A 15,617-nucleotide genomic window follows, 5' to 3' on the forward strand; every position below is an offset into this window, starting at 1 on the left:
CTTTTGCTATTACAAAAGCACTGTATATGCATTGTAGAAAGTACAAATTCCAAGTAAATGCAAGAAAATGAAAATACCACCTTCCTACCTGCTAGATAATTCCACTGCCAATGCTTTAGTGGATACATATCCTTCCAGATTCTCTCTATGGCTTTATATAGATGTGTGTGGTTTACCAAAATCAGCTCATCCTGGACGTACTCTTTTTTTTTAAACTGGCTGTTTTCATTGAACAATCACTACCTTTCCATGTTAATACATTTTCAACTCATCTCATGCCCAGTCCGTTTCTTCCTGTTTGTCCAATCCAGGATCCAGTCCTGGACCATGCATTATAATGACATGCCTCACATCTCTCATCCTAGCACAGGTCCCTTTTCCTGTATGACCTCCCACTGTAGAGTCCATGCCATGACCATGCAGAGAGGCCCCGCTTCTGGACTTCGCCAGTTGCTTTCTTTTGGAGCTGCTTACCTTGTTCCCTGGGCCTCTGTGCTTCCTAAAACTGAAATTTCCATCTAAGGATTGATGGGTTCAAGTTAAAAATTTGGGGCTAGACAGTGCGTGCATGAGCTTCATAGCACATCACATCGGGTGCCACACACTATCTGGCTGAGTCACAAGAATTGAGGTTAACATTGGCCCAGATTAGGGTGATGACCATAATCCTAAGATCTCTCCATCTTACATTTTTCCTCTTCCAACCAGAAAATAGCCTATTACTTTGACACCATAAAAATGCCCTCCCTCATAATTTTTTGGAACACCATTTGATAATCCTTGCTTGTGCCAATAACTTTATTAGTAAATCAAGTAACTCTTACAATTTTCAGATCCTCACCTTTAGTGCTGACCCTTGCCCCTCCCCTATCCACCAAAACGTTGCACCCAGGGAGTTCCCTCACCCCTTGCCTTGTTCTCCCAGCAAATGAGAATGGCTGAGGAATCCTGAACTGAGAAAAGTCAGCCTAAAGACTAGGAAGAAAGGAAGTGCGGGCCCTGCAGGGTAGCATCAGCTGAAGCAGGGCATGCTCAGGTGGGCCTCAAGTGGATGAAGTTTCCACAGGGTGGGAAAGGTTGTGTTAGAGCGGGATGTTCCCCGTCAGCAGACCTTACCCTAATGGCTGGCTCTCCTCGGACCACCTCTTGCAGGGTGACTCCAGATTGAGGAGGCCCAATTTAATGAGCTTGATGTTCTGACCCTGTCATGTCACCAGTGCCTCACAGGCACAGCACCAGGACCTGAAGTAGCTCCCTGGGGAGACTTCGGGTGCCCAGACTCTTCCCTGGGGCTCTGAGGACAGTGGGGGTCACTAAGGAGGAGCTGGGGGTAGCCTCTCTTTAGCCAGTGTTGCCCTTCTGAGGATTCACATCCCCAGGTGCCTGTGACTGACGTGTCACCCACCTCTCCTTCCCCACAGTGTGTGAGAAATTCCGCTGTCCCCAAGTGCAGTGTGGCCTGGGCACTGCCCTGGTGGAGGTGTGGAGCCCCGACCGCTGCTGCCCCTACAAATCCTGTGGTGAGTCCGTGGTCAGGACAGCCTCCCCGCTGGGAGATCCAGTGGCCCTGCTGAGGAGGGGTTGAGGGAGCCCGGCCTACCACCGTCCACTCCTCTCAGATCTGTCCCCTGCAGGGTCTCTAGAGGAAGCCACCAGAATCACCTTCCTTCTGCATCCGCACTCCAAGTGCTGAGCATTCCTACAGCCTTTTCTCTCTAGGATAAAAGAAGGAAAAAGCAAGTTTCCCATTCCAAAGAGGGTTTCCGTCTTAAAAAGTCCTTACTGCAGCCAGGCACGGTGGCTCACACCTGTAATCCCAGCACTTTGAGAGGCCAAGGCGGGTGGATCATGAGGTCAGGAGTTCAAGACCAGCCTGGCCAAGACGGTGAAACCCTGTCTCTACTGAAAATACAAGAAAATCAGCCGGGCACGGTGGTAGGTGCCTTTAAGAGGGTGGACGTTGCAGTGAGTCAAGATAGTGCCACTGCACTCCAGCCTGGGCGACAGAGTGAGACTCCATCTCAAAGAAAAATAAAATAAAATAAATAAAAAGAATAGGCTCTGGACCAGGTGAAGGGATTAATCCAGGTGACAAAAGGAAACCTGTGATTGGCCCATCTGCCTATTTATCCTCGCTCCACACCCAGTGGAGAGCTTGGTGTTCAGAACCCATCACTGCCCACCTACCTAACCAGCGGAGCTGCAGGCCTTCTCCTGCCCCCAGGGATGGAAGGAGGCTGAGATTTGGGCCTCTTCCTCTCCTCTCCCAGGCCTGGCCTGGAGCTGGGTCTTCAGAAGACGGGTTGTGCCAGCAGTGAGAGGTCCAGGGTACCCAGGGGATTCCTACCTGGACATCCCTGATGAAGTGGGGCCTGGCCCCTTGTGTTTTTCAGAATGTGACTGTGACACAATCCCGGTGCCCCGGTGCCATCTGGTATGGAGACGCTCCTCCCCCAACACTCCCTGGTCTGCTCCCCTTTCCTTTCCTCTCTATCCCCTCCTCTAGAGAATCTGCTCCTTTAATCTAGTGCAAGGAACCCGGGGTTGCAAGTCAGCATTCTTTTCCCAAGCTCTGCCACTGGCTTTCTGGGTATGGTGCCCTCCTTTGTAAAGTGGACATAATCATGCTTTAGAGTTGTGGTAAGGATTAAGTACAATGAAGATGAAAATTATCATGAAGATGATAGTGATGATGCTGATGGTGGCGATGATGGTGGGGACAGTGAGGAGGATGGCGGTGGTGACGGTGGTGATAGTGCAGTGATGATGGTAATAATGCAATGATGGTGGTGGTGGGGTTGGTGAGGATGGTGGTGGTGGTGACGATGGTGATAATGCAATGACAATGGTGGTGGTGATGGTGAGGATGATGGTGGTGGTGGTGGTGATAATGCAATGGTGATGGTGGTGGTGGGGACAGTGAGGATGGTGGTGGTAGTGACGATGGTGATAATGCAGTGGTGGTGGTGGTGATGGGGATGGTGAGGATGAGGGTGGTGGCAGTGATGGTGATAATGCAATGAAGATGGTGGTGGTGGGGATGGTAAGGATAATGGTGGTTGTGGTACTGGTGGTGGTGGTGATAATGCAATGGTGATGGTGGTGGGGATGGTGAGGATGATGGTGGTGGTGATGGTGAGGATGATGGTGGTGGTGACGGTGATAATGCAATGATGATGGTGGTGGTGGGGACAGTGAGGGTGATGGTGATGGTGATAATGCAGTGACGATGGTGATGGTGGTGATAATGCAATGACAATGGTGGTGGTGGGGATGGTGAGGATGATGGTGGTGGTGAAGATGATAATGGCAATGATGATCATGATGTTGATGACAATCATGACGGTAGCTAATGTTTACTGAGAGCTTACTAAATGCCAGGAACTTTCCTAGGGCTTTCATGTGTATTATTTATTCTCACAACAACCCTGTGAGGTTGATTCTGTTGTTTTTTCAATCCTGCAAACAAGGAAGCTAAGGTTAAGGTCATGAAGCTAGTATATCATGGAGCCAGGGCTGACACCAAGGAAATCTGTCTCCAGAGATCATGCCCTTAGCCACCAGGCTGCATGGCCACTGAGGGAAGTGAAAATACTTTAAGAAATGTGAAGTCGTGTTTACAGTCCTTTTCTGAATTATATGTAACCCTCCCCACCCCAGCACACATTTCCTCTCACTCTGTCCCCCATTTCCTCCCTCCTTAACATTGCTGAAGAAAGGTGAGAAGTAGTGTGAGCCACCCGGAGCTCTGTCCCTCTCTGTGAAAGGGGAGGACACTGGACAGTGCTCCTCATTGGGGAGGCCTGGTAGCCACACTGGGACTGAGCTTCCAGGCTGCTGAGGGGCCCCAGGCCTGCCAGCCCCCTCCTGCCCACCACAGGGAGGGACTGACGTAGAGAGGGGCCCAGGTGGCAGACTGCTCCTGAGGGCCAGGCTGGCCCCCAACCCAGGGTGCTGACTGCCTCTGCCCCACCCAGTGGGAGAAATCCCAGCTGGACGAGGAGTTCATGCACAGCGTGGAGAATGTGTGTGGCTGCGCCAAGTACGAGTGTGGTGAGTGGGGGAAGCCTTGGGGCAGAGCCAGGCAGGAGGGGCATGGGTGCCTGGGCTCTGGATGACCTTTGCCGCCCTGCATGCTCATCCAGTGAAGGCCCCGGTGTGTCTGAGCCGCGAGCTGGGTGTGATGCAGCCCGGCCAGACAGTGGTGGAGCTCTCTGCAGATGGCGTGTGCCACACCTCCCGCTGCACCACCGTGCTTGACCCTCTCACCAGCTTCTACCAGATCAACACCACCTCTGTGCTCTGTGACATCCACTGCGAGGCGGTAGGGTGCAGCCCAGGGCGGGGTGGGTGGGGTCGGGAGGGCTTGCCCGGCAGACCTTGGGTGCTCCAGGAGCCAGAGGAGCCCTTGAAGCTGCCCTAAACCCCCAGGACAAGTCAGAGGGGCCCTCAGAAACCTCTGTAGAAAGTGCCAAGAAAGGGACTGGGTTGGGAGAGGCCAGAAGGGGAACAGAAGGGACGGATTTAGTGCCTGGAAAGAGTGAGTGTTGACAGACACAGCACACATTTATTAGGTGCCTACGGAATGCCTGGCACATTCCCTGTCCCTTTGGTTTGCGTGCTTGTGTTGCTACTATTTGGTGAGCACTTCTTCATGCCTAGTACTTAGGATGGTGACTGGCTTCTAGTAAGGGCTAAATAAATATTACTTGGATAAAGGAGGTTAGAATTATTCCCATTTTTCAGAGGAGAAAACTGAGGCTTAGGGAGACTCTGTCATTTGTCAAAAGTCCTACAAGAACTAAGACTCAAATGGAGGTCTGTCTGGAATAAAAACTGGCATCCTTACTTAGCAGAAGTGGCTTGGAAAGGGTGGAGATGCTCTTTGCTGTGAGGGAGGCTCAGGGTAGATACAGGGATGATTAGCTGCCTGTGACAGAAGGAGGCTGGGAGCGCCTCTTCTCGAGCACTTACAGAGGGCCCTTCCAGGCTCTGGGGTCCCTCACAGATAACCAGGCAGTGGGAGAGCCAGGGTGGAGGTGGGCATCTGGCTGAGGCCCACCCCGCCCTGGCCTGTAGAACCAGGAGTACGAGCACCCGCGGGACCTCGCTGCCTGCTGCGGCTCCTGCAGGAACGTGTCCTGTCTCTTCACCTTCCCCAATGGCACCACCTCCCTGTTCTTGGTAAGCAGCCCCCTCGCTGCCCACTTAGGAGGGTGTCCCAGAAGGGGACACCAGGACTAGGGCCCTCTCTGGCTTGCAGGCCAGGGCTGGGTACAAACAGGCTCCCAGACCCTATGGGTTTGTGCAGGCTGTCCATCTGGCCACAGCTCCCATTACCCACTTCTGTGCCCTCCAGCCCGGGGCATCCTGGATCGCAGACTGCGCCCGCCACCACTGCAGCAGCACGCCCCTGGGTGCCGTGCTCGTCCGCTCTCCCATAAGCTGCCCACCGCTCAATGAGACTGAGTGTGCCAAGGTCAGTGCCTCCTTCTCCACTGAGGCTGTAGGCCAGGGGCATCAGCTGTCTCACTGGTGGTGGGGTGGGGGCCCTGTGTGCAGGAGTGCAGGAAGAAGGGCTCCCTGGAGCCTGTGCCTGCACTGCCACCCCAAATCCATATGTCTCTCTGCATTTCTTTTTGCCCTGACCACATCACACCCTGCCTCTTCACACATCACATGACCACATGCAGATGTGCACAAACACACACTGTTACATGTTCTAGGCACATTCAGCCAGACACCAACACAGGCCACCAGCCACTCACACACCACACACTCCAGGGACATTCACATCAGCATGCCAATGCACACACCACGCGTCATCACACCTCAAGGCACTCACATAAGCACACTCTTGCACACACATGCCACGCAGATGCAGTTCAGTCCTGTGATGGCTGGCAGGTGTCCAGCACTAGCATGGACAACTGTCAGTATGGGCGCACCTCAGAGAAAAGGATTTCCTGGAAGGCTTGGGGTTATTGTTGAATTATTAAAGTCCCTGAGATTAACAGTGGACATTTGAAGATTTCCGACTCTTCCCTAGAAAACAAATATACACAGACACTCAATGACACTCATACACACACCCACACATGCAAAATCACACATGTACGCACAGATGCTCATGTATGTGCTCACAAAATCACACACACATACTGAGACCTGCCCCCCAACACATACACTTATGTACAAAGAACTGTCCCATCCATTGTTTTACCCATTTCATTATAGAGGAGGAGGGCTTTAACGGATACTTGCCCCCATTTTAGAGATGGGAAAATTAAGCCTAGAGGAAGAGGATGATTTGTCCAGGGCTGAGGTAGAGCCCAGGCCACTGACCCAAGTGGGTGACCCCTGCGCCCCTCCCCTCCCTTATCCTCTGTGCTGGGAAGCACTGGCAGTGGGGTAGGCAATGGAAGACATGAGGGGAACTGCCCCAGGAAAGATGGGAGGCCCTGCACCATCTTGACCCAGGCTCCCGCCGCAAGGGGGCTACGTGCAGCCTTAGTGGCAGCTTAGCCCCCGTGGCTCTCCCATGGCCTGGCAAGGGGCCTATGCTCCTGCCCTGGGGCATCACGGGGAGAGAAGAGTCAAGACTCCTGTACTCTGCCTGTTTCTGGGATCTTGGCTCCCGGCCTGGACAGGGGTCTCCACACCTACCTACCTCCCCCGACTTCCTCTCTCCAGGTTGGGGGTTCCGTGGTACCTTCCTTGGAAGGATGCTGCAGGACCTGTGAGTGAGCATGGTGGGGGCCCAGGGGTGGGGGGCTCTGATGGGGGCACAGGGTGTCATGTCAGGGGACAGAGGACCAGGTTCCTGGCCTGGCACCTAAAATGATAGCTCTTCTGGGCTGAGTAGATGAAGGGATAACACCCACACCACAGGGCTCATGGCACTGGCACAAATATGCAGATGGCTGGAGGCCATGTTTATGTCCTTGTTCCCACACAAAACCTCTGCTTCTTGTCACAGCCAGAGGACATTGGGGCATAGCATCCAGGAGGTCAGTAGCTCACCAGTTACTTCGCCTCCTCCTGCCCCTGCCAAGGCCCCCAGCCCAGATGCTCCCACATAAATTCTCCCATAGTCAGACGCCCTGGTCTTGGAGGAGCCTCCTGGGCGGGATTCAGGCCTCCAGGGTCCCTGACAGTCTGAGTGCGAGCTCTGTGCACCTGTCCTGATACCTGGCTCCTGGAGCCCTGGCCATCCAGAACTGTAGCCCCCAACCCTGTGCACATGCACATCCCAGTCAGCCTCCGCTTTACACCACCTTCAATCCCCCACCCACATCTTTCCCCTGTGCCTGTCCTCCTCCTAGGGTGCTCAGACCCCATCTCCAGAAGGCAGTAGAACTTGGGGCCCTGTTACGTGCAGTTCACATACTCCAAGAAAGCCAGGCTTGGGGCCTCAATGGCTGATCCCTGACCCACAAACTCATGTTCCCTGAATGTCCTGTGTGCTCCCATGTGACCTGCACCCCATGTCCCTCTCCCCAGGTTCCCCGGGGACCCTGTTTCCCGTGGTCCCCGTTAGTCCCGCCTCTCCTCCACGGGTTAGTGTCCACTGTCGCCCAGGTACTCCTCTCGGAAGCCCACTGCACTGGAGGCAGGCAGCCGCATTGCTATGTCCAGCAATGTCCCTTCTGCTAGATGGCCTGATCTCTGGGGGCAAGGGAGGGGGAGGGCCTCTGCTCCCCATGTCTGGCACAGGCTATTGGGCCTGCAGTGCATGCTGGGTAGTGAGCTGTATCCCCTGGGCTTGCATGGGAAAGCTTCAGCAGGGCCCGCTCACCTGGCACCCACCAACGCCCCGGACTGCCACTGCTTTGCTCTTGCTGGTCACTCAGCCAGTCTTAGTCCAGGACCCAGAGGGCCATGTCAGGACAGCCCTTAGTTCTCCTGCCTCCCGGAGCAGAGAGGAAGACAAAGTGGACTTAGCTATGGCCAGCAGCCATCTAGCTGGTGTAGTAGGAAACCTCTGTGGTGAGGCTCAGAGACCAGAAGAAAAGATTCCATTCCATTTCTAAAGGGATTCCTGGGGTTACAGAGTGAGTGCATGTACCTGGCAAATATTTGTGGAGCTCCAACTATGTGCCAGACACTGTTCTAGGCACTGTAGAGCCTTGTGGAGCTGACATTTAGTGGGAGAGACAGAATAACAAGTATAAAAATATATACCAGGATGGAAGCATTGAGTTTTGTGGGGCCTGACTTATGCAATGTGGGGGGCTTCAATAAGAAGAAGAATACAAAATGTACAAATTCACATTAAAGTGTGAAAGGAAATATTTATTTAAAATGCACAAAGAACTTACAACAAATTCTGGAAGGGGCCTGTGCAAAAGAAGGCCATAAAGCTTATGATTCAACATCATAATTACCGATGTGTCTCTGACAAGACAGTGATTGTCCCCTTGACAAATATAAGCAAGGGAGGGGTCAGGGAGGGAGGACTGAGTAGAGGCAGCGAGTTGCAACTTCAAGAAGGGGAATCAGGTAATGCCTGGGAGAGGAGATATTGCAGCCAATTGCTAAAGGAGGTGAGGGCGTGAATGAGCCGCAAGACTGGTTGTCTGTGAGAGGCATGGTCCAGGCAGAGGAAACCCACACTGGTTAGTTTCCATCCCTGTAACAGCTCTGTGAGATGGGTGAATCCCTGGTCCAATTTGATAGCTATGGAAACCAAACAAAGCATCCCATTAGAATGAAGCATCCCACTAGAGATTGGGGTTTCTACTCATTTAGGAAATTGCATAATCTTAATGCTAGAAGCCCTCTCAGGATGGGAAAACTGAAGCTCAGAGAGGGGTAAGGGTAAAGTGGCCAACACAGCTTAGAAATAGGCATTAGGGCTGGGGTGGGGAGGCAGCCTCACTCTGTCCCCAGATGCTTCTCTGCCCTAGCACAGAGTCCTCAAGGGGGCCCTGCTGGCCTTCCTGCCTCACTTGCTCACACTGCTCTGTTTCTGCCTTCCTGACTCCACCTCCTTCCAGGGCATTGGGTTAAAAGGCTTTCCCTGGATGGGGAGGGGCACTAATGCATGGGTGCTAATGCTGGAAGAGAGACCCTCCAGCATGACACTAACTGCCCTGGGCTGGCCCATCCTGCTGCCCCGAAGAAGCCTGATCTTGGCCACAGCTGCCTCATCCCCCTGTCCCCCCAGGTAAGGAGGATGGGCGCTCCTGCAAGAAGGTGACCATCCGCATGACCATCCGCAAGAATGAATGCAGGAGCAGCACCCCTGTGCGTGGTGCCCACAAGGCAGTGGGGCAGCAAAAAATGGGATGGAGGGGGTTTGGGGGTGTGAGCACCACAGACTGCCTCACTGGCCTGCCCATTCCAGGTGAACCTAGTGTCCTGCGATGGGAGGTGCCCATCCGCCAGCATCTACAACTACAACATCAACACCTATGCCCGATTCTGCAAGTGCTGCCGTGAGGTGGGCCTGCAGCGGCGCTCTGTGCAGCTCTTCTGTGCCACCAATGCCACCTGGGTGCCCTACACAGTGCAGGAGCCCACCGACTGTGCCTGCCAGTGGTCCTGAGGCCTGGGGGCCCGGGCTAGCTGGACCACCTCTGCCAGCCCCACTTTCTGTTTCCAGCTGGCCCAATGTGAATGGGGGTATTAAAGGTGGTAGAAACCTGGCACGTGTTGAGCATGGAATGGTGGGAAGAGGTCACAGGAGTAACCAGAAAGGGTCACCCCTGCCCATCCTGGCTCCCTTTCTGGGCTCCCCATTTTCCACACATGGGAAAGTGCCACAGTTGAGGGCTCAGGGAGCTCACCTCTGTCCCTGGTTTGAGATGGAAAATGGGCTTTAGGTCCAGGGGCAGCAGCCTCTGAACCTCTGTGACCCTGGCCACAGCTCTTGGTGGAGGGGGTGAGAGCTGTGGGAAGATGGGAAGGTGCATGGTGTTTACATGGGAACCACAGCTGGACGCAAGACCAAGCACAGGGGCAGGATGCAGTGGCCCATTCTCTTGGCCTTTTTGACTACACAAGAAACCAGACACAGTAAAAGGAAAGAGGGCTATACCTGCAACACTCAGGCCTGCAGATGGCTGCCCAGAAGGAGTTCCCAAAGACAAAGATGGTGGATTCCAGGGCCCAGGTTGTCTCACCAAGATCTGTGAAATCAGAGTGAACTCAGTGACCTTCACATCTCCTGTAGTCCAAAGAAAGGTGCCTGGTGTCCTGGTATTGATGTGGTGATTCAGGAAAGGATTTGGAAGACCCAAGCCTGTACCCTTACCCCAAGGCAACCTTCCCAGCAGGCAGGCCGGCCTTGTGAGGCGGTAGTGGGGGAGTGAGACCCTCAGTGAGGGCCCAGCACTACTTATCTAGGATGCTGGTTGACAGCCCATGCCTTTGAGGCCCTAGGTTGCTGAGGGGGTACCTTCAGCCTGCAAATGCAGCTCCAGGCTTTGCAGTGTGCCTTTTCTCCAAGGCCATGACAGAGTCGGGCTCAGAGGAGCCTGATTATGGGTTGTGTGGCTCAGCCAGTGCCAGCCTCTGTGCTCCATGGGACTGTTTAGCAAGAGAGTGTCTGTTGGTGTCAGTGGAAAACACAGCCCCAGCCTCCCTGAGCACTTGTGAGACCCTTGTCACTGAACCAGAGCGTCCCCTAAAGCCAGGGCCAGCGTCCCCTTCCACACCCCACTCTGCAAGTCTCCCACCCCCTGTGCCACTTTGTGCCACATGGAACCGAAGGGCATGAACATAAGGTTGTGCAGGCCCCAGCACTGCCCTGTGTGTCTGAAGATGTGGCTGGATGCCCCTTGAGGTGAGGAGGCTGTGCCAAGATGGCCCCCTGCTGTTTCCAAGCCTCTCTGTGCCCATATTTGTGTTCTGTTTATTCATCAATAAACCACTGGACGACTTCAGGCCTCTGAGCATCTCTGAGGGAGCCAGGTTTACTTCGAACTTGAAGGAGTGTCCACTGTGAAGAGAAGACTCTATTTTGTGGCCCTGAACATCAGCACTGCTTCTGCCCCATCCATCCCAGCACTATGCCCCACTCACAGCAGAACCATTGGTGGGTGTTTGCTGGTTGGAATTGAATGGACTGGAGACTGGCTTCTAGAGGAAGGGGATGAGGAGAAGGAAGAGGACATTGGGAGCTGGGGAGCTGGCACCCAGGCGAGGGACTGAGGAGTGATCCTGGTTCTGTGGGCCCAGAGACAGATGCTTCTTACAGGAGATGTGGATGGGGCAGACCCAGAGAGTAGGTTTCATATTGGCCTCTTGACATTTCTGTATTTCTTTCCTTGTTGTTCTCCCAATGAGCTCAGTACGTTTTTGCAGCCATGTCAGCTGTGGTAGGATTAAGGAGCACCCAGGGACAGGCTGTCAGTGACACTTCACCTGTGAAGGACTGTTGGTACACCTAAGGAGCAAATGGGAGGGTGCTTTCCTGGGTTGTCCCATTTGGGAAGGAGAAGGAGGGAGGCTAGGAAAGCACCCCACAGTAATAGGGCAAACTCCTAGAGGAGTCAGTGCTTACAGTGCAAGAGCTTCACCCTGCCTGGAGAGGGTAGAACATCTTTTTTTGAACTAACACTTGGAAGGCTTGGCTTTTATTTCATAAGTAAGCTCTTCTTATGGTGCATCTGTCTGCTAACATGGACCCTGAGTCTTTTTCTAATGAAAATGAATTTTCCTAATGAAGCTTTATGGCTTTGTAAGCAGCACATTTCTAAATAATCAATGGATCAAATAAGAAATTAGAAAGGAAATTGGACAACATTTTGATCTGGGTGATTTTGAAATTATGACACATTAACCTGTGAGATGCAGCTAATGCAGTACTTAGAGAAATATTTATAGCCTTAAATGCATACATCACACTTCTTAATTTCTCATCATTACAGCCAGAGATGGGGTGGGACAAGGCTTCCAAACTTCTCTATCAGGGATGATGTGATCCATGGCTTGTAGTCAGTTATCTCCTTAGCTATACACACTCCCTAAATCAATAGTTTTCAGAATTTTGAACTCTGATTTCAACAGAACATGACTTTAAACAGAACATGGCTGTTAAAGTGAACTAGGTTTAAAATCCTTGTTCTATTATATGGCAAGATGTTTTGACTAAGACATAAGGAAGTTTTTATAGCCATTGCTGGCTATATAGTGTCCCTGGCTGTTCATTCCTCACCTCATCACCCTTCCCATCTGTTTGTGTCCAGTTATGGGAAAGCAGCTTTTGAACAGGCCACTCCTCATCAGCTGTTGCGTAGACAGAGGCAGAGGGCACCAGGTTAAGTCAGCCAGCCTTGGCCTAAATGTCTTTCTGCAGTCTCAATTCGGGAGGGTGGCTCCAGGCTTTCAGACACCTGTTCCCCACATCTGACCCATTGTTGGTGACCCAGTTTCAGTAGCCTGGCCCTCCTTGGCTCCAGTTGGCAGCAGTTCTCAGCCCTCCTGCTGTACTCCCACTGTGTCCTCTCAGATGGCCATAGCTCCTGGTGATCACACCCTACTGTGGGAGTCCCAGCATGCCTGGATGTTCCCCCCAGCCACCTCACCTCCACTCCCACTCAGGCAACCCCTCCTGCCTACTCCTACTGGAAGCCAACTTCTCACTCTAAACTTTTGGTCAAAATTCCCAGTTCTATTTTCCTAGATCCCTCCTGAGGATACTGACTTTTTCTTTCAGGGTAAGACAATTTAGTGAAAGATTAATGAGAGGAAAATCTCCAACCCTGTCTTGCAATGTAGGGAAGGCAGGAAACAGTGAAGACTTTGAACCTTAATTAGTGTTGTCCATTGCCCTCCAAAAAGCCAGTGCCAGCAGTGTTAATGCAAGTGTTCATATCAAATAGATACAATTTGTAGATGGTGATTTAAATGTAAAATACACATCTCCTTTAACTAAGACATCCTATTTCTAGGTAGCTATGGAAGGCTGAATAGTGGTCCTCCAAAGACGTACAAGTCCTAATTTCTGGATCTTGCGAATATTTATATTACATTACATGGTAAAAGGGACTCTGCACATGTGATTAAGGATCTTGAGATAAGAGGATTATCCTGGGTCATCCAGGTGGGCCCAGTGTAATCACAAGGGTCCTTATATAAGAGATGCAGCCAGGTCAGAGTCAGAGAGAGGAGACGGGATGACAGAAGCGAGGTTGGAGTGATGTACTTTGAAGTTAGTGTAAGGGGCCACTGGCCAAGAAATCCAGGCAGCCTCTGGAAGCTGGAAAATCAAGGAACTGGATTCTCTCCTAGAGCCCCCAGAAGGAACACAGGCTGGCTGGCCCCTTGATTTTAGCTTAGTGAAGCTGATTTCATACTTCTGACCTCTACAACTGAAAGAGAATAAATGTGTGTGTTTTAAGCCACTAAATGTGTGGCAATTTGTTACAGGAGCAATAGGAAACAGATAGCATCAAAAGAAAGAATTCCTGCAGAGGCATGCGCCAGGATGTTTATTGCGGCATTGTCCTGAGTGTTAAAAATTAGTAACAACTGCAAATGCCTGTCAGTAGGGAAGGATTAAGCAACCTGGTACAGCCACACTCGTGAATATTATGTAGCCCTTTTGGGTACTGACATGCTGAGCTCTCCAGGATATGTTAAATGATGACAGGAAATTGTGGGTTGTTTCACACATAATGATCCCTCCTTAATGCACCTGTGTGGGTAATACACACACACATACAACACAACACAACACACACACACACACACACACGTCTCATTCCCTTGAAGAGTTTTCAAGATTGAGGAAGGTCCTTCCTGGCTGTTGAGCCACCAACTAGTTCAGTGGCAACTTTGGTCCTAGAATAGCCTTTTCAGATCCCAGGAGATCATCAGAAGAGACTAGAATAGACTGAAGGCCCTAGGGACATCTGTGGCATCTCCCCCATTCCTGTTTCCTCCCACACTCTGTGCATTACTTAAAGCTTGAGGCAACTCCAGTGGCCACACACAGCTGAGGAAACAGAAGGCCGGGACCAGCGGAGCCACTGAGAGATTGGTGGCCGAGCAGGGCGGCTGCCCAGCTTGCAGCCCCCTGTGACGTATTTGCAAACACGAGGAGTTTTGAGCTGCAGAACCATCCCATTCTCCGTGGTGCAGGCTCAAGTTCCCGCCCTGATTTTCTGGGCTTAATCCTCTTCCTGTGGAAATCAATAAGGACATTGTGATAGAATGATTCACGTTCAAGGTCAGGCCGGAGCAAATTGGAGGCGACATGCTGATTTTACTAACCTCACTGTGAGGAGAGCCAATCCTGCTCACAGACCCCCTTAACCCTTTCCTTGTCACTGTGGTAAGCACTGTCTGCACAGGCCCCCTCCCCAGGCCCAGATCCCCCTGGCCTCACCCACGTGTGGCACTTTTGTTTACATTTTCCCAAGCCTCTGACCACACAAGGCCTTGACGTCTTGCACACTTGTCATGGTGGTTTGGGGAAGGCAGACGACGGGTTCAGGAACAGCTTCAAATTGGAAGTCAGACGCTACATATCTAACTTCAGCTTCGTGGGTAACATCCTGTTCCTCTCCCTTCACCAGAGCTGTTCCCCTTCCAACCCTCTTTTCTGAGTTCCAGACCCCTCTTCCCTGCTTTTCTGGGTTGTCCCACATGGGGAGGTAGAGGAGAGGGGACCAAATTCCTCATTTATTTTTTTCACACACAGCAAGGCTCAAACATGATAGAAGCTTATTCCTTCCTCCTATTTAAAAAAACACTCAAAATAAGTAGGTAGCTAGAGCTTTGTGTCCAGAATGATTTAGGGATCCTGGCTCCTCTGTCTTGAGGTTCTACCACCTTCAGCGCGGGCCTCCCAGAGTCTCTGTGATCTCAGGCATCAGCCAGCCGAGGTGCAGGGAGAGCATGTGCGGGAAGCTTGCAGGGCCCAGGACTGAAAGTGGCTCACTCCCTTCCACTCGGATTCCACTGGCCTGAACTGGCCACATCTCAGTGCAAGAAAGGCTGGGGAACGTAGTCCAGCTGTGTGCCCAGGAAGATGGGTCTGGTGGGCAGTGCTGTCTCTGTGAGGAAGCGGAGAGAGTGAGGAGGACAATGCTAGAAAGTGTGACTGGAAAAGAAGAGATAGCGCATGAGTTAGGGGAGGACTTGAGGTAGGCAGTGATTTGACTGTATGCCCTGGAGAAGCCAGTGGAAACAGAAAGGCTTTGCTGTGGAGAAAAGTCAGGGTCTCAGAGGGCCATAGCTGGCGTGAGGAGGGACAGTGATGACACAGATACCTCTGGCTGGGCAGACCCCACCTTAGGTCTTTCTTTATCTCTGTTTCCAACATGGAACACTGAGGACACTGGAGAATAAGTGTGAACATACCTCTAAGCTTGAAGGTGAGGAGCCCAGACAGCAAAGAGTTAAAGGGTGCAGGGGTGGGCAGAACCGGGGAGCCAGGTGCTCCCTAACATACTGTGCGGTGCCAGTTAATCCCCTGCAGCAGGCAGGAGGCCTGCACAGCTGTCTCTCCCGAGCTGGGATTGCATGCTTCCCCCTCCCTCTGCCACCTCCCTGATGCCCCCGGCCCCTTGCCCAGAGAACACAGCACCCCAGGGATTGGGTGGGGGTGGGTGGAGATGGGCAGGCAGCATGCTGGGTAACTGGTCCAGCCCCTGCACCCTTGG

At 52.3% G+C, this 15,617-nt stretch overlaps 1 protein-coding gene across 1 annotated transcript in view; it reads left to right on the forward strand.

Moving 5' to 3' along the window:
• Positions 1-10,888, forward strand: part of OTOG (otogelin) — a 101,188-nt gene extending 90,300 nt beyond the window's left edge. Inside the window, exons 47-55 of the mRNA XM_016920523.4 lie at positions 1,422-1,520; positions 2,394-2,434; positions 3,978-4,053; positions 4,146-4,324; positions 5,080-5,184; positions 5,360-5,479; positions 6,694-6,739; positions 9,170-9,249; positions 9,350-10,888. Coding sequence (XP_016776012.4) covers positions 1,422-1,520; positions 2,394-2,434; positions 3,978-4,053; positions 4,146-4,324; positions 5,080-5,184; positions 5,360-5,479; positions 6,694-6,739; positions 9,170-9,249; positions 9,350-9,550 — 947 coding nt within the window. The 3' untranslated portion in view covers positions 9,551-10,888. The remainder of the gene's footprint in view (positions 1-1,421; positions 1,521-2,393; positions 2,435-3,977; positions 4,054-4,145; positions 4,325-5,079; positions 5,185-5,359; positions 5,480-6,693; positions 6,740-9,169; positions 9,250-9,349) is intronic.
• The last annotated feature ends 4,729 nt before the right edge of the window (positions 10,889-15,617 follow it).

This window comes from Pan troglodytes, chromosome 9 (genome assembly GCF_028858775.2).
Source record: "Pan troglodytes isolate AG18354 chromosome 9, NHGRI_mPanTro3-v2.0_pri, whole genome shotgun sequence".
Classification (NCBI taxonomy): Eukaryota; Metazoa; Chordata; class Mammalia; order Primates; family Hominidae; genus Pan; species Pan troglodytes.